General features: G+C 37.2%; 2 protein-coding genes across 2 annotated transcripts in view; one reads left to right on the forward strand and one right to left on the reverse strand.

Annotated features, from left to right (window-relative positions):
- The window catches only part of UBAC2 (UBA domain containing 2), a 95,564-nt gene that overhangs the window by 30,234 nt on the left and 46,088 nt on the right, over positions 1-19,242 (reverse strand). Inside the window, exon 5 of the mRNA XM_032679366.1 lies at positions 1,006-1,129. Coding sequence (XP_032535257.1) covers positions 1,006-1,129 — 124 coding nt within the window. The remainder of the gene's footprint in view (positions 1-1,005; positions 1,130-19,242) is intronic.
- Positions 8,955-18,352, forward strand: LOC116782583 (G-protein coupled receptor 183-like). The gene is made up of 2 exons (XM_032679363.1): positions 8,955-9,061; positions 16,794-18,352. The coding sequence occupies exons 1-2, from the start codon at positions 9,021-9,023 to the stop codon at positions 17,896-17,898; spliced, it is 1,146 nt and encodes a 381-aa protein (XP_032535254.1). The 5' UTR covers positions 8,955-9,020; the 3' UTR covers positions 17,899-18,352.

A 19,242-nucleotide genomic window follows, 5' to 3' on the forward strand; every position in this document is an offset into this window, starting at 1 on the left:
AGACTTCTGACTACAGAAAGAGAGATAAGGGCAGAGTTTACAAATGAGGAGAAGGCAAATGAGACTTCCTTCAGCCTCCCTGTGATGGCAGCGACTGTTCTGTGAGCAGCAGGGAAAGATCCCGCAAAGATACAGGGATTAGTAACAGCAGCAAAGAGGATGAATGAAACATTCATATGGAACACAAGTCAGTATTCTGAAGCTGACCATTCATTCTAAAATACTCTCTATCATACTTCACATAACTATGGTGCTTTCCATTCATAGTGCCAGAGCTACTTTTGAGTCCCCAGAATACATAAAAACGAGTCTAATTTCTCATAAGTTTGCACATCTCCTGTTTCATAATTCAGGTTGTGCCACAAGTGTACATTCATTTCTAGGCTGCTGGGGATTTTTTTATTGGTTTTTGAACAACTACTGCCTTTCTATACTAAGTATCTATATTTTTCCACTCATATTTCACAGAGTACTATATGATATTGCTGTGCTCTATGGTACACTACTTTAAATTACCTGCCCCATGGTAATGCATGATATGCAAATAAAGTGAAATTCAGCCAAATCCTTGATTATTTACTAATAGTCTCACCATAGAAAAATATTGTGTTCTACAGCTTTGTTTGAGCTCTAATAAACAAGGGAAAAACAATCAAAATCAAGAACACAAGCAAACAAAAAAGGTGAAAGATACATATGCCTTACATCAGGTTCTGTTTTAATCTCTTTTCTCCTAGTTCATTTTGCTGACCAAAAAAAAAAAAAAATTGAAGAATTGCCTATTGTATTTTCCCATGTAAGACAATGTAAGGACAGATCACTTGCCCACCACCTCAGGACACCAGTAACATGCTTTTCTGTATTTTAGATGATGGGATAGTTAGTAACTAAATATATGTCAAATCATACATGCCGAAGCATCAAAATTCATAGACAAACATACAGAAATACTAACTACTACAAAAGTAATTCATTAAAAGATGAACAAGCAAGTACACACCATACCTGTAAACCGAGTATGTAGACCAGAGACTTGTTTGTGATAGAAAAGTGGCCTAATACTTGTGTCACCTGTACTCTTGGAATGGAGGAATAAAATGGAACAAACAGTGCAAACACAGGACTCAAGCTGCAAAAAGAAAGATACAGATAGTTTTAAGAATGATACCAGCAACAGTAGTGTCAAACAATCAAAAGCAGTTAATTCTTAAGTACACAACAATCAAAATGTAACACCACCTTGCAAACAAAGGTCTTCCTTGGGAATCAGCAATTAGATACCTTGTGGCATTCAAGGAATGCATTAGCAAATAAGAACACAAGTATTTTATTTCAAAATGTTTAGGATTGGAGGCAGAAGAGAAGGCAACATATTTAGTCTAACAGCAGACTGTTGCTATAAAACACAGCACACAATAAGAACAGCGGTAACCTGCATCAGAATAAAATCTCTGTGATTCAAATGGGCAAATGGTAAGGACTATACCTTTCCCAAAAGGTTAAGGAAACCACTTCACCTATTAACCTAAGATCCTGTTATTTACCCAGGCTTAAGGTGTTACAGGATTGCCAATAGACTGTAGTGTCCCAGATGGGAATATCGACAGATTGATTCAACTTCCCTTTGCCAGTGACTTACATGGCCCAACAAATAAAACTTCCTTTAGGGTCCTCATCTTAATCACAACACAAAGAGGTTTATTAAGTTTCTAAACCATCATTGGAAGGAGTTTCATATACTTTCAGACTTCAAGCACTTTTTGCAATGACCAGATGCCTAGACTGATCCTGTGAATACTAACTAGTGCACTTCATTCAGACACCCAGATACAAAACCCATGTTCCTCACCATAAAACACCCAAAGGCATGAATATGGGAGATTCTAAGAGAAAAAGACTTCCTGGGATGGAGAAGGGGAAGGTACAAAGCTCACTTAAGGCAGACACAACTTGCTCCACTGGCGGAGCTGTGATGGTGGGATCTTCAGGCAGCCAGATGCAGGCAGCAGGTAGGGGAGGCCATCAGCAAAGTGCACATCTGCCCCAGCTGAATTCTCAGCCATAGCTCTGTGCTGTCCTGTGTCTCACAGGTGTGGGATGCTTTATGGGGTAATTTTTCAGTGCTTATCAAAACTTTCAGGAATTGCAGTTTCTGTGGGTCTTTACATGAAAGGGATCTTTTTGTACCCAGTGGGAATTCTGCAAACGGCACAAACCAGGACCTAAATAATTAGAAGTGTTCACTCAAAAATACATTTCCCTTCCAGAGGAAATACTGATAGGAGGAATATATGTGAAATGACAGATTGAATATTAAAACTTACATTTCCCGAATAACTGTCAAATGCAACACCTACAGATAAGGAAAAAAAACCCCTCCCTCAAATATTATTTTTACTTCTTTAATGGGCTGTGGCTTAAAATAATTTCGCTGTAATTTTGTTTGTTATATTTGAAGTTCGGCTTACTGAAAAGCTTCTGAAGACTTAAATACAGTTCAATTATACGTGCATTTTTAGTACCATCCATTTGACACTCAGTCAGATGCGCTTGAACGTACACAGAAAGCTAACTCAGGAACTACTGAAAAATGTTCAATTTTGCACATAATCCTTCTTATATAAACAAAACACACCTCTACAAACCCATACAACACATTCTTGAAATAAATGTAGGAGCTGAAAGGCTATGAGAGAGCCACATGCAAAAATAATTCTTCATCAGAAGTTATTCCATTGCAGACAACATTAACTGAATAAATCAGGTTTTACAAGTGACGATAAAAGAAAAATGAAGAAAAAATATTTTTTTCTCCTCTTACAAAAGTAATTTTAAATTATTTCTTTCTACTCTGACCAAATGACTTGAGAGAACACCAAAACTGTGGCGCACTTTTCAGGTTTAATTGCTCCTGTGATAAACAGTGACTCAGATACAGAGACTTCACATGCAAGAGTGCACTCAATCATAAGATGGGAAAGTACAAACAGGAATTTCCCGAGCCTGTGAGTTCATTTTAAAAAGAGATTAGAGCATGTTGACAGGTTCCTTAAATGTTAATATTCACCATTAATGCCAACACAGTCCACAATAAGCAACACCCCAGTCCAGGGTAGTGATCCGTGTAATTCAAAGTCCAGTGTCTGATACTGCTCAGTACCCAAGAATCTAGAGGAAACCTAGTGATGGACCTTTCCTCCTAAAATACTAAGTTTGTAGGCACCACAAAGGTATGCCCCTAAAGACATATGTGTTTGTTTTTTAGACAGACTTTACATCTAATATAAATATTTGTTACACAAATATCCATTCAGGTATCTTTTTTAAAAATGTCAAAACTAGTGCCCTTTAAAATACTGTGTGAAACTCATTTGTACAGATGAATCCACTGTGTGAAAATTTATTCCAATTAATTTTAAACTTTTGCCCTCAACTTTTTTATATAATTCTGTACTTTGAAAATTTCCATTAATATTTTCTCCTGCCTTCAGAATTTTCAATGTATTATGTATGCCTTGTTTTACAATATCTATATGGGGATGCTGTTTATCCACAACGGGTCTGTCAGAGATGCTATCCACATACAAATACTGGAATATGGCTGACAAAGTAAGGGGACAACAAAAGGATGGTTACAGAAAACATGGGTTCACTGTCTGGTGAAAAAAAGGACCCATTGACACAGGACATGAAAAAAGCCAATGCACTCCATGTCTTTTTTGCATCAGGTTTCACTGGTTAGTTTTGGCTTCAAGCCTTGCAGTTCCCTGAGCCTCCTATGGGACTGGAGCAACAGCCGCTATAAAGGAAAACATTTTGGAGGCTCTTGAGCCCAGCTGGTCATATAGGAGGCAAAACGTCCAGATAAGACGTACCTCAGGGTTCTGAGGGAGGTGGCCAATGCTATGTCACTGAAATATCATGGTGATCAGGGCAGGTTCCTGATGGCTGGAAAAAAGGATATGCCACACCCATCTTCAAGGAGGGCAAGAAGAGGATTTAGGTAGCTACAAGTCTTACCTCTGTCCCTAGAAAAGTTACAGAGCAAATCTCCTAGAAGCTGTTGCCAGCCACATGATGAACGAGGAGGCTGCTAATATCCCATATGGATTTACCACAGGTGACTCTGGTGCTGTGGACAAGGAAGGGGAAGATGGTAAATGCACACTCTGACTTTAGGGTGGCCTTTGACTTGGTCTCCTCTTGTGCCCTTGAAATAAAACTGGGGAGATATGCAGTGTATAAGCAGATTCAAGGGAATCTGTCTGCACTGCTGGACTCAAAGGGTTCTGACCAGCAGCACAAACTTGAAGTGGGAGCCAGTTACTAGGAGCTTCCATCAGGGGTCCATACTGGGATGAACACAATCCATAGTCTTTATTAAACAACATGGATGATGTGACAGAGGGCACTCTCAGCAAGCTAGTGAATGTCAGCAAATTGGAGGGAGCAGTCAATACTTTGGTGAGCAGGACAGCATTCAGATATTCTTTGGTGAGCTGGAGAAATGGGATGACAGGAACCTTAGGGAGTTCAACAGAAGCAACTGCAGAGTGTTCCACCTGGGCTGGAACAACCTCATGTAACGGCATAGACTGGTTAGAAAACAGATTTGCAGACAAGGAGTTGGAGAATCCTTTGAATGTTAATCAGCAGCTTACCCTTGCAGGAAAGGACAACCACATACAGGGCAGCACCGTGTGTTATCATCAGGCCAAGAGAAGTGATTGCTCAGCACCTCTGAGCCTGAACCCGAATCACTGTGTCCACTTTTGGGCTCCATGCTTCAAGAAAGATATTAATATACTGGAGCAAGTCCACATGGGGACAGTGACAGTCTGGTACTGTACCAGGCTGCCTGGAGCTAGAATCTCCATCCTCAGAGATACAGCCTGAACAGACAGCCCAAAATAACCTGTTCTTGTTGGACATGTTTTGAACCCAGAGTTGAACCAGATGACTGCCAGAGGTCCTGTAAAACCTAAGCTACTCTATTATTCTGTGAATAATCCAGCCTTGTTCCTGAAGCTCATAATCACTGGAGGAACTTCTGTTCCTGTATTTCACTAGACAGGTACAAACATCCATCCATGTACTGTAACTAAAAGGACTGGTTCTTAACTCCTTTAGTTCTGTTAATTAGTTATTTGGTAGCATATATCAGATTCAACATCTACAAGTGGAATACCCTGAAGGACTACTTCAGTTCTCTCTTTTCCTTCACTTCTCTCTTTTTCTCTTTCCTTTTCCCCTAATCTCTTTCAATCCTCTCTCCTCTACTTCCTCTCCTTTTGCAGAGATCTTCATCCCAGTCCTTTGTTCTTTATACTCTGAGAAAATCAGGAACATCCCTTTCAGTGCCATGATGAACTTCTACTAGAAACTTGAGATGTCTGTCTGCAAAGAAGGGCCACAGACACAAATACATGCTGACTCTAAACTAAGTTTATACCCACGTCATGTTTAGGAAGTTAATTTCAGTCATGTAGGTTGAAAATAAAATTTTTTAACCAAACAGAAAACTCTAAAATCTGAAAGACTGATTTCTAGAGTTTGAACACTCTATACAGATACCACATCCATCACAAAGGTGTCCTGTGGTAGCAGGCTCTACGACCATTGTATCCTCATTTTGAAGACCATGGTAAATGTCAATATTTGCAGTGAAACAGAAACACAGCAAACCAGATGGGAACATTCTACATCATACGAAGTGATCAGATTGCTTTTGCACAGAAAAAAAACATGACATGTAGAAACAATATCCTTGAAAAAAATAAACTCAGAGATGTAAAAATTACTGGTAGAGAAAAAAAAAATCAGGGGCAAGTACTTCTCATAAGAGAAACACCTAAAGTCTAAAAGGATGACTAGTAGATGCAGATTAAAATAAAATATTTAACATTAGTAAATATATACACAAAGTAGAGAAAAAAATAGTTCTAAAATGCAAGAACAGAGGGTCAGAAAGGTAAATGCTGCTTCTGCAAAAAGTACTTGCTGTTGTCAATGGAAGTTCTGTGGGATTAAATTTGCAGAAATAACATGCTATTTTATTCCGAATGACTCACTACACTTACTAACTGTGGTGCTGTGTTTTTCTTCATTCAAGTTCTTAAAAAAAAAGCATTAAACTGACAAAATCATGACCACATATTTTTTGGGGGACTAAAAATATCACTTATAAAAACAGCTGCAGATAATATGGACAGGTAAACAGTGCACTTGCGATTCAAGTTACTAAATTACTTCAGTGATCTGTGTTCCTACAGTCTGTCCAGACGCTGCCATATTACACTTAAGGTGCCAGCCTTTATTCTGAACATGTTAAATATTCTTAATAACATTCTTTAAAATTAAGTAACTCTGTGGAACATGACCACCTTTTATAGTTGGGTTCCTCTGCCTGCTGGAGTCCAGGACTCAAAGGAACCCAACCCTTTCACTACACATGAGCATGACACCCCATTGCCTGAGGGCCTCTCAATACAAGTAAAGCATTAGGCTGTGTTACCCAATACCCATCTAACTGCCAATATTTCACATGAAAGTAAGAAGAAAGCAGAGAAAAAAAATAAAAAACTTGAAGTTGTACATCTGGAGGGGAAAAGAAAAGATCCTCCTGTCCGTGAATCTCTCTGGAGAATCACAGCAACTTTGAGTTCATTAAAATATGAGGCCAAGCAAGCAAGCAACCAACCAACCCTTTACTCCCCTCAAGAAAGAATTCAGACATCTATCCTAAAAAAAGCTTTAGTTTTTAATGCCAAGACTATCCAACAATATATTCCATAAACTGCTCAGTTCCATGGTACTTGCCTTGCATGCCAAAAGCAAAACAGTAAGTGTTTGCACATATATGGTAAAACCAAATATATATCACACTTCCTAAGACACCACACATCCTCATTTAAATGTTCAAATCATGGGACAGTCAAACAGATATTGGAGAAACAGCAGCTGCATAAGAAAAGAAAACAAACAGCTAGGAGTGGAAGAAAGCAACCTGTACCATTTAGCTCAAGCAACTAACATGCTAGGCTGGATTGGTATCTAATACACCAGTATGACTCAAAGGGTACAATCTACTAATACACCAGTATGACTCAAAGGGTACAATCTACTACTGTATCTTGATCAAAGGAAGGCGATATTTTATCAGATCAGACCAGGAAACATTGGTATTATTTTATAATGGTAACACTATTTTGAAATAAACATTTCCTTTAATAAGAAGCTGTGGTACTAATGTCAGCCCTTGAGCTAAGACTACATGACTGTGTATCTTGAAATTTCCCACTTCTATAGCGTATTTTTGGTGCTGGACAGGGAACCACACTGTGGTATTATTTTGCGTACATATGAAGCAAGTTCCCTGTGCAATTTCCCTTTAAACAGTCCTTAATGTTCATTACTTCATTTAAAGAGATTCTACTCTGTGACGAAACTGAATAATCAAAAAATTATTCAAAAACAAGAAAGGAAAACATCCATAATAAGACTGGTAAATTCTCCCACAGACTTTTTGAATCTGGTGTTAAAAGATGAATGTTCTATAAAGACTGAGGAGCTGAAAGCCCTACACTGAGCCCTTCAGCTCCCTGGCATCTAAGGGGAATCAAGCCATGTGTGCACTGGGAGTTCAAAACCAGAAAAATCAGCGTATAGTGCCAACCAAATGCTCCAAGTAGGCACAAAAGTAGCTCTCAAGGCTCTATGTTCTGCTACAGCAAAAACATTTCCCATAAGACAAAGTGCATTTAGTAAAGTTTAACTTTGTCCTTAGATCTGCATTTACTGCAGGCTTTCTGATGAGATGGACACGTTAGTTGAGATCATCTCTTTGCACACCTCTATCACTACAACGTCAGCCAAGGCTTGTGCTGTGAACACAGCCCTAACATTTCCAAAGAGGTAACCCACTCTCTGCATGTGTTGGACCTACCAAAAATAGCCTCATCATGCCTACTTGTTGGTTCTTTAAAATGAGGTCATTTTAAAGATAAATAGTCCTTTGTAGTCATGAATGATCAGTATCAGTTTTAGGGGAAAATCCCAGGTAACTCTCAACCACTGTCTCTAACAGCAAAGGACAGGATTTCCCATCTATGTCTGATCTCCAAAAACCTCTTAACAAACACACAAATTAATTCTTAGATCAATGTTCTTCACACAGAAACAAGGTTATTTCAGGTAACAATGGGTTACCTCACAATTTGACATCCCATTCCTTTCCTACTCCCTAGCCACTCTTTCTTATCAACATTATTTTAGGGAAATCAGATTTGTGTTTAAGAAGTTTTTTATCTTTCATGTATTTACCTTATGTGTATTATTATTATTATTACTATTCCTGCTTAAAATGCAATAAACAGCTTACAAAGGCACATATTCTCATTAACCTCTCAAACCACCAGAGTTCTTCAACTCCCTCATATATTTTCAAAGGGCATTTCTGTAAATCCTCATCATTATGATACCAAAACAGTGCTGGGAATGTACATGGGTGTTCGAGATGTCTGCTTTAACGCACCATTTCAGTCTGTCTCAGTTTTGAGGTTTCCTTGTGCTGCGTCATATCTGATCGGTAAAGAAGCAGTTTTAAAGCATGTACTGATCAAACTATAGTTTAAATTATTTTATTTTTAAATGCAGATGCATATAAACAAAGTTTTTCACACATCACAGGTATTTTAGTTGGTCAGCAATTAAACAATCAACTTAAGTAAACCTCTAGGTAAAGTCCCTTCTATGAAAGTCAGTAATGCGTAACTTCAGGGGGGAGGCGGAAGTGCTGTTTCTAATTACTCTCTTCGAACAGACTAATTGTAAAAGGATCAAAAATAGATGCTTTCACATCCCATAAAAAAGTCGACAGCAAATCAAGACCAGTACACAAACAGGGGTTTTTTTTTTTTAAGCACTTGAAAAAAAACTACCCCTCCCACAAGAGAGACTCACGTAATCACTCTTGAGAACAATGTGCAAGGGTAAACTTTCGCAGTCAAGCCATCCTGTTAATGCCCTTAACTCCTCAGAAGATCCAAGAAGCTACAGAGATGTAAGTACAGAAAAGAATTAACTTTTTTCAATTTATTTTTTTTTTCACTGAGCGACAGCAAACAATTCCAGAAATATTATTTGATTTTTGCATTATACTGGTAGGAGGGATAAATGATCTTTGTATGGGAAAGGTTCATGGTAGAATTTCTCTATATTTTATGTTCCCATATTAATCTGCTGCCAGTTAATTTCCATTTAAAATATCTGTTGATCCACAGCATCAACAAGTTATTTCAAGTCCTTTCTTAGAATACAGCCTTCTGACAATCACAGGGAAACATTTGATACTGCATTAACTTAGACAATTTTTTTGGCAACACTAATTTAAATTATACTAATACAGAAATAACTACTGTACAAGTAGTAAGGAAAGCATTGCAACTCCTAAGTCATTCACTGAACCTCACAGAACTCTCCTAATAGTAAGAGAGAGCCTTAAAACAAATCAGTACTATAGTTCTGAACGCACAGCCTGCTCTTATCACATGCGCTCCTTCTGTAAGAAAACAGCCTTTATTACCACCTCAGAAACTCCTCAGTCACTCTTCTCATGTCTAAGTATTGCAACAGCATATTTTAAGAATTCAAAGTTTTATGACCTAATTCCTCTTTTAACTTCTGGCATGCATTTCTTTCGAAGTTTTTAAAAAGGCTTTCTTTACCTGAATTGCAATCACCAAACATCTATCTCCTTATTAGTGATTTTCGTGCCACAAAGCTGAAGAAATATTACAAGTGATAAGATTTTTATTCACCTTCCCAATTAAAGAGGATCAATTTTTTCTACTATGCTGGCAAAACAAGACACACTGTTCAACAGCCAATAACTCAACTATCATTTATCTTAAAAAATAAGACAGTGTATGTGCACTTGGGCACAGAATACAAGACATCTGTCTAACATTTTCATGACTGCTCCTGAAGAGACAAGGGAATTGAATCCTCTCAGTTAGTCTTTAAGAGCTCAAATCTCACCCCTTTCTGTTCAAAAGATTGAAAAGCATGTATACATGTAAAGAATAATAAATTTAAGCTACAGTTCTGAAGCTGTAATCCCTAGAATTAAAGACTGTACCTGTACAGGCTGCATATCACTCAGATATAAAAGGTGTTCATATTTTCTAGTACTAAAATACAAATTCTCATTTGACCCCTTTTTTCTTCTGCTTGCAAGAATATAATTGTCAGTGGCTCACACTTTGGTTTATTTGCTATATTTTTAGGCTCTCTCCTTTTTACATTTAGTGTGCTTAAGTAAGTATAAACTGAAGAGAAGTTAATCATTTTAGCATCAGCACAGCTCTTCACATTAACATGTGACAGAGATTATTTATGTTAGATAATTCTCACACTTCTCACAGGACAGATTACACCTAAGAGAGATCCAACAGACAGGAGCAAGATGTACACTTCAAATGACTTCCACTGTAACTAGTTATGCAGTATTTCAACTCAACTTCTTTATTTCCATCTCACTTACTGCAGCTTCTATTATTTTTGAGCACCAAATGTAACTGTCATACAACTTTGCAAAATCTATTGTAACAGACAAAAGCAGGACCAGAAAGATCCCACAGTGTTGTGCATCTGCATATTTTATTAAGCACTTAAAGAATATTATAATTCTTTATAGCCATTGTTAAGATAATTGGGATTCTCTGATATGTGGCTTACAAATTTGGCTTTACTATGCCAACAAATTTGGGTCTAACCAAAGAAGAATAAAAGTACTAGCCTGGAAACTCTCTCATCAAAATTATCTTTGGGTTGTGAGTCGAGGACTCAGTCTTCAGGTCATTAGGCCTCATTTGCATTTAGAGCTTTTGAAAACTCAACAGCTTTTGAAAAAAGGTAAATTAACATAATGTACTAGAAGCATATGAGTGTTAAAGCGTTAGAAAGAAACAGGAAGGCTGTCTCTTGCCTTGGTTTTTATTAAACCACATGCAGTTCCAAGCTGCCAGTCCATACACCCTGATGTACGTACCTTAGGTGTTCTTTCTATGTTAACAAAACATTCTACTATGCAACTTAGCATGCACACCTTTTAACACACATAACTTAGTTGAATCAAGCCTTTTTCTCAAACACTGAAACCACTCTACAATAAAAGATCACTTGTATGGTAAATTAGAAATCCAAACAGTAAACATGACTGGTCAACAGAAAACATTTAATTTTGACATTAAGGAAAAAATTAAACCTACATAACCACAAGACTGTATATTTGCCACCTTTGACTGTTTTAAAACTCTGTAAGACTTATACAGCTAATAGCTCTAGAGGACTGTAAGCTCAGTAAATCTTCAAACCAGGCATTGAAGGGGAAGAGAAATCTCTTTCCTGACCATTCCTTTTAAATAATTTATACTCTTTATGCATAGATAAACAACATTATACCTCCAGTACTGTTTGTTAAAGAAATATTGTCCATCCCATAGTGACTAAACCATACTATGTACAGAGCCATGAGAGATCTTCCTAATGAACTGCCGTGCCTTTCCAAGAATTTAATTAGTATCCCTCTTAAATTAGCTACTGGACAGATGGACCAGGGATTCATCTCCAATGAATGAAAACTATGAAAAGAGACAGAGAAATCACACATTAGACTACAATGCACAGTAAAAGCCTTCTACATGTTCCCTGTTCTGCTAAAAGACAGACAGTGCTCCTCCAGCAAAAGCAGGAGATGAGAACATCTTTCTTTTAGCACACAGAGAGAGCTTTGTACCACAGCTTGAACACAATTCAAACCCATGTAATCTAAGGTTGTAGCAATCCAATTGCTGGCTCATAGCTTAAGTCTATCCTTCATAACAGTTAAATGTATGTAACATTATGATACTACATAAAAAGCTCATCAAACATGAACATGTCTATGATCCAGGGTTTTGGATTATGTAGTACTTCCAGACTGGAACCACCATTCTGTTTATCAAACACCTTTTGCTGTGGGGATTAAAGGTAAAACACAGTATAAACATTAAACAAATGACTAATGCCAGTCAAATGTTTTCACAGAACACCAATCTCCTAAACCAGCCTTTTTTTCTTCTTTGATGAGATTACAAAATTGCTTTAGAAAGGCACCTGCACAGATTTCAGACATGCTAGATTTGGTAAGTAGCTTGCCATGGTACCATGATTTTTTTCCGCAGGTGGATACTATTGCTGAGAAACATCAAGAAAGCACATAGAATAGACTAGCAGCTGCCTAGCTAACAAATCTCATAAGGTAATTGGCTAAAGAAATTTGGTGGTCAGAAAGCAAACGCAATGCTAAGACTTGAAAATGGCAAATGAAACAAGAATAAAGAACAATCTGCATTGTTTGCAAGCCTGGGCATATTATTAAAATTAATTTTAAACTCTTCCAGGCATAAGTTCTTTCTGGGTAGAAGCAGAGAGCAATGACCATGCCCTTAGACTAGAGATATCCTAGGACACAGGGACTCCTGGATCACAGAGAACTAACTTCACAAGCTCCCAGTGCAATGCTACACAACTCTATCTTGGATACATAAATAACTGAGCAGAAAAAGCAGGGACATACTGGTGAGGATGCTTCCAGGTACACCAATACCAAGAGGCATCTGGAATCCCTTGTCCTGTGTGGGACAAAGCTGGGGTTAGAATGGACATCACAGGATTATTTTGCCTTGTGGTGAAATATTTGAGAAGTTCACCTTGAATTGCCCAAACCATGAGATTGTGTAAAGGTAAAAAGACTCAACAAAAACAGCAATTGCAAATTAATTTTAGAGAAATTTAAGGAAGAGACACATACATTTTTTAACAGGGAGGTTGACAAAGGACTAGAGTAACGAATGGCTAATTCACTTTTTTTAAGTTCTCCAAATCAAGACCAAACAGCATTTTAGAAAATGTGCTTTAAGTGAAAAGTTACTGTAATCCATACACAAATAACTAAAATAATAACATAACCTAGATTATACAGAAGGTCACATTAAGGAAAAAAGTTGTCTGTGTCACTGAGTGTCTACTGACTCAGAAAACGTAAAAACCTAAACAACCTTCTTTACAATACTGTATAAAGATAGGAATTTTAAGTACTTTATACCTTAAAATTTTGCATGCAACTCTAAGTCAAGAAAACCTGTGGTACTGTTTTCTAAAATCATTAATTTGGTAAGGTAAATTAATATTAAGTTTTTTCCAAGTATATACTTCAAAGTAGTATTATTAATAAACACAGAAAGCCACTGGAGGGTGGCTTTAATCCAGCAACCTAGAAGAGTAAAAATTTTGGTAATGATTCTAGAGGGTAGCTTCAATGGTGCATTTGGATCTGGGACAGTAAATGGCCATGTTCTCATAACATACTCAGGTACACAGTTCATTAAAATCAGTAAGAATTAAGTCCAGTTGCAGCAGTAAGGAGGCAACAGTCTCCATTTTTTCTACAAGAATGTAAAATGCACAAGAAGTATTAAAATGTTCTCTTTTTAGATACATTCTGTGGAGGATGTCATATGTTGTATGCATAATAAGCTGATCACTAAGGAGTGCTACCAAGAAATAAAGAGCAACCTGACACAAGGAATAGGATTTTAAAAAAAATATCTTATCTTACTTAATAGTCTAGACACCTTTTAGGAAGAAAGTATTTTTTTAAATGGAGCCCTGTTCAAGATTGACAAGAAAAGGTGAAATACCTGCTGATGTGAATGGAGTTCATCCAACAACAATAAGAGTTCAGAAGTACAGAGAAGTTACCACTACTCAGGTGATGGACATTAAGGTGTTAGATGGTAGCAACTTTATACTACAAACCAGATTCACTATCTCTCTGTATTTTCATTTTTTTTAAAGAAATATATTCAGGTAATAATTCAGTACCTAGACACCATGGTGACTGCTCAAAAACACCCATACATACCTACAGGTAGAGAAAATACTAATACTCAACTAGAGCATTTCAAAACATGCTCCCTACATTAAAAGTCAAAACATTTTGGGGATAACGGGATCAAAAAGAACACTTTCTGCACCCAGGGCTGACTCCTATAGCAGGCAGAAGGGCCTGTCAAGGAGCACAGCTTAGCTGACATGCATGCTGCCTTGGTCCTCCATCTTTCTTCTCATCTGCTTGTGGCCAGTTTGTCCTGTCACGGAACTGCTTCTCATGTATATCCATGCTAGCACCTTGGATAGACACAAACACTCTCTCAGCTAGGACTCCTTCTCAATACAGCCACAGTTATATGTGAGAATGAACATCCTATTTTGAGCAGCAAGTTAAAGACTAATTTATTACATTAAAGATCTAACTTCATAGCACAAAATTAGGTGATATCATTTTATAAAATCCTACTTGATGCAAAAAAAAATATATGACTGAAATGACAGATTTTTTCCTAAACTACAGTTAAATGGTTTCGTATAATAGATATTCTATAATTTTACAAATATTTATAGAAAGACATATGGATGGATGTGACCATTATGAACACCATTTATGAACCAAAACTATTACAACTTTACAGTGAAAATAAAATTATGCAGTTAATATGCTGTAGTTAATTACTGCAATCAAACTGTTTATCATAAATCTTAGATTATTCTTCCTTACATATGTTGAAGAAATTGTTTTACTTAAATTTCAAGGAAGAGATGAGTAGAAGATAGATGTGATGCTGTGAGTGTGAACAAGTAATCAGAAGCATTTAAATATTACAAATAAAACAAAATACCTCACTGATCCATCCAGGTGCCTACACAAACCCACACCAATTTAGGCCAAGAGCATCCTGTTACACTTAGGTAAAACAAGAGCCATTTGACACACTTCTACAAGGGAAAAGATGAACAGGAGGAAAGCATACCAGAACCATCCTGAGGGTAATAACTACTACATTAATCAATCATCAAACACCAAAATACTGTGAACAATGCAGAATTAACCAACATAAAATTACAGACATTCTTAAACCTTCACTACAGCTGGAGTTGCTATTTACCAGTTTAATTTCCTTATTCAAACCACAAAACTCCCACTTCAGATTTGACATCCAACCCTGAATTCCCACCTCTCAACAGACAGTGCATACTTCATACTTCAGGGATATCTAAGAATCAGAATACATCTATCAGTCAGTAATCACTCACCTGTCTTCCCTCCTGTCTGTGGAACACAGTAGACACAGACTTAATATACTACCTGGATGTTAAACTCCTTCCTTAAATGGGTAATTTAACTCATTCACATATTTTAATACACATCATCCACTATCCACAGGTTTACTGTTTACAGAGAACCTTATGCACCCCTGCTAACCCTGCCAGAAGTCTGATCAGACAAATTTATGATACAGTATGTGATGCAGGTACATTAATTATGAACAATTAATGTAGGGCAATCTCCTCAAAACATGAAAGAAGATACTAATCTTTTAATGTTTTGACAAGTCAATAAAAGGATAAGGAATACCTCCTAAAATGTGTAGCTTAAACCCCTTAAAACTGAGAGGTATTTTCCAGCAAGACTTTTTTAAGGTGCAAGAGGCTACAGTAGTTTGTAGATATTGCGTGTTGAAAGACAGATCCTCAGAAATCCCCTAGATTTTAATTAAAGGTACCAGACAGACTTAAAATTCCAGTTGCAACAGCTGTCATCTCCAGATAGTATTCTGTGTTAAAGCAGAAGCAATCTTGTTTTGACTGCTTATTTAATCCATAAATGGTGCCTCTAAGAGGCACACTTTTGTAGAACAGCTGCTTAAGGAGTAACATTAGATGTCCCATCCTTTCTGACATTCATGCTTACACTATATAACTGCCAGGTAACAGAGAAATGTTTGCACTGAAATCAACATCAACAGGATGAGGTTCTTTCCATTTCTGAAATTCTGCTGGAGTATTTTTTAATATTACTAAGTCCCACAAATCACTGTCACTTTGCAGCTCTCCCATGCTACCTCTGACCGTACAGATGAAACAATTTCTAAAATCTACTCAATTGTCAACGTGTAAAATATTTCAGCTGGGTTACCTCTCTTTTGCAGCATCACTAAAGAGTGATTAAAGTAGTAGTCTTAAGAATTTACATATGTAACAATATTTAAATTATATTCCAAGAGTCAATTCTAAAAACTATTATTAAACAAGCTGAATTATTACAGTTGGAATCTATAATCTTAAAGGTCTTTTCCATCCTAAATGATTCTACGATTCTATTTTAATGCCAGTATGATAAGAATGCTAAAAGAAAGTGTTTCTCTAAACAAGTTAAACTATCACAATGCGAATTGTTGGAAACAAAAACTCCCTAAAAATTAACTGAAACACATTTAAAAGATTTTGTCTGTTTGTCTGACCCTTGGGGACTTCATATGATCCTTTATCATGTGGTTTCTTCAGTCTCCTTTTTCCCCTCAGATTGCTTTAAATAGTCTCCCACCTCTTGACCACCTAAAAACTTCACTTTCCAAATACATTACATCCCTGGTTTTTTACATTGCCTCCTGTCTGATTTTTTTCATCAGAGAAGGTATTGGGATCAAAACAGAATAGCCAAAACCAGGCATCTTTTTGTTTGTTTTCAGAAGGAGGCTTGAAAAGTATTTCACAGCAATGAAGTTTCATTTCAGTTTTTCAGTCTTGTTTTTTGCAACAGAGGTTGGCCATTGTTACGCAGAAGAAGTTTATCTACATTTATTACAAAATGTTCCCTTTTGTTGTTTTGGTTTGGTTTTTTTTCATGTTAGGTCTACTGAGCTTCCTGCAACAACAGGGGTCACAGAAATGGACACTTTCACAACCTCTGAGAGCAACAGTTCCACCTGCGACCTATATGAGCACAAAGATACAGCACGGATACTGCTGTCCGTCTTCTACAGCTCCATCTTAATTCTTGGGGTGCTTGGAAACACCATTGCCCTCACTGTCATTTTTAAAAACAGAAAGAAGATCAACTCCACTACTCTGTATTCAACAAACCTCGTCTTCTCCGATCTCCTGTTCTGCATCGCCTTGCCAACAAGGATAGCCTACTATGCCCTGGGATTCCACTGGCCATTCGGAGAAGCATTATGTCGAATAACCGCCCTCTTGTTCTACATAAACACCTATGCAGGTGTAAACTTCATGACATGTTTGAGCATTGACAGGTTTTTTGCTGTTGTCCATCCCTTCCGATACAAGATCAGAAGGATTAAATACGCCAAGGGCATTTGTGTCTTTATCTGGTTTCTTGTATTTAGTCAAACTTTCCCATTACTTATACAATCCATGTCACAGGAAGAAAAAGAAAGGACTACGTGTATGGAATATCCAAACTTCGAAAAAATAGAACATCTACCATTTATACTGCTTGCTGCCTGTTTAATAGGGTACCTTATTCCCCTGGGGATTATACTATTTTGTTACTCTCAAATTAGCTGCAAACTTTTTCAAACGGCCAAGGAAAATCCACTTACTGAAAAATCAGGGATAAACAAAAAAGCCATCAATACAATCATATTTGTAATTATAGTGTTCATCATCTGCTTTACCCCTTATCATGTTGCAATTATACAACACATGATTAAGAAACTTCAGAATGAACCCTTGTGCACCGAAAAGAAAATTTTCCAGAAGTCACTCCATTATACTGTATTTCTGATGAATTTTAACTGCTGCCTAGATCCTTTCATCTATTTCTTTGCATGCAAAGGATACAAGAGAACTGTACTGAAAATACTGAGACGACAAGTGAGTGTATCAATTTCAAGCGCTGCCAGGTCACATCATGAAGAAAGCTCACGTGATGTGGGAGAAACGCAAATGACGGTACTTGCTAAATCTTCCAATGGAAAGCTACCTGAAAAATAAAATCTGCAGTACATCCCAGTGGAGAAAGATTAAAAATCCAGGGTCCACAGCAAAAACTCTTAGTGCTCCCCAAACAGAAGCTTAAGTAAAATTCTGTTCTCAGGATGTCAGGAAATAAAGGAGTGATGTTGGACTGAAAAAGAATTGTCACAGGACAGCAGGAAAACCAGCATTATAATCTCCTTGCTGTATCCTTTTGACTGATCTTTTCTTTTTTTTCAGGAAATATGCACCATTGTGAATGTTCAAATTCCATGCTGCATATACATATGCCTGGATGTTAAGCAAAGACTTGATTCACAATTTGAATTAAACACAAATAGCTTATAGTTCAGACCAACTACAATAAGAACATCTGAAAATTTCAAGACCTTTAGCTGAGCTCCAATTATAGCAATGGTTTCGTTAATCCAGTCACACAAGCAAGGGAAATCAAATTTTCAGATGAAATGGACAACTGTGCACGTTTGATATCACAAATGCTTAAGTTTATAGCCCTTTGGAGGTGAAACTGCATTTTATAGTATTTAGAACACGAATGTGTTATTGGACAATTTACGTATATTGTCAAATATAACACATGGAAAGCTAATGAACTGTTTGGTTCTCCTTGACACTGAACATCACCTGTATGTTAAATCACTCATCTTCACAAGGTGTATTATGTCTTTACTCCTTTTCCTAAAGGAGAACTTTTCTTCCTAGTATGTATTGTAAAGAGTCTCTACTCCATTGTATATAAATTATTTATAAACACAAATTGAAGCAAGAGACTGTAATATGAAAACTGTACCATTTCAGTTAAAAGAACAGTGATACAGAGTTCTCACAACTTCTGCTCAAGTCAGACACAGACACAAGACAAATGTTTTGGAGACCTGAATAAATGTTCACTGTTGGGGTCAGCAAATAGTAAATTAATGAGTTAATTCTGATGGTGTGAGATGGCTACCTCTCTTTAAGTGCTGTTTACCTGAGAGATCAACAAATGAGAAGAGCAGGATTTGCTGGGAAAGAACAAGTTTTCTCATCATACCTTCATAGAGCATATCTCGCATCCATTTGGGCACACTGAAATTGGGCCAGGAAAGAGACCAAATGACTTAAACACATCCTGCTGGACTCAGCTCAATACCAGTTGAGAATGCAGGATGCAAGCCCCGGGTTCCTGCTGTCGTGCCCTTCCGTCACATGGCAGTTTCCTTCCCTACTTTATTTCTGGCCCCTCTATCTTTTCTTTAGTGTTCTATCTTATTAATATGCCTTCACCTGCCAACACAACTTGGTAACTGCACCAGGAGGGTTGTGGTGGAAAAGGAAAATTAAAGACTGCCTGACAATTAT

Source organism: Chiroxiphia lanceolata, chromosome 2, assembly GCF_009829145.1.
Source record: "Chiroxiphia lanceolata isolate bChiLan1 chromosome 2, bChiLan1.pri, whole genome shotgun sequence".
Taxonomy (NCBI): domain Eukaryota; kingdom Metazoa; phylum Chordata; class Aves; order Passeriformes; family Pipridae; genus Chiroxiphia; species Chiroxiphia lanceolata.

What these genes read in the sequence shown, in the direction of transcription:
- LOC116782583 (XM_032679363.1), top strand. Translation starts at nt 9,021, where the DNA reads ATGCCCTTAACTCCTCAGAAGATCCAAGAAGCTACAGAGAT. An exon ending in ATCCAAGAAGCTACAGAGAT is followed by an intron (nt 9,062 to 16,793) that starts GTAAGTACAGAA and finishes TTTTCATGTTAG; the next exon opens with GTCTACTGAGCTTCCTGCAA.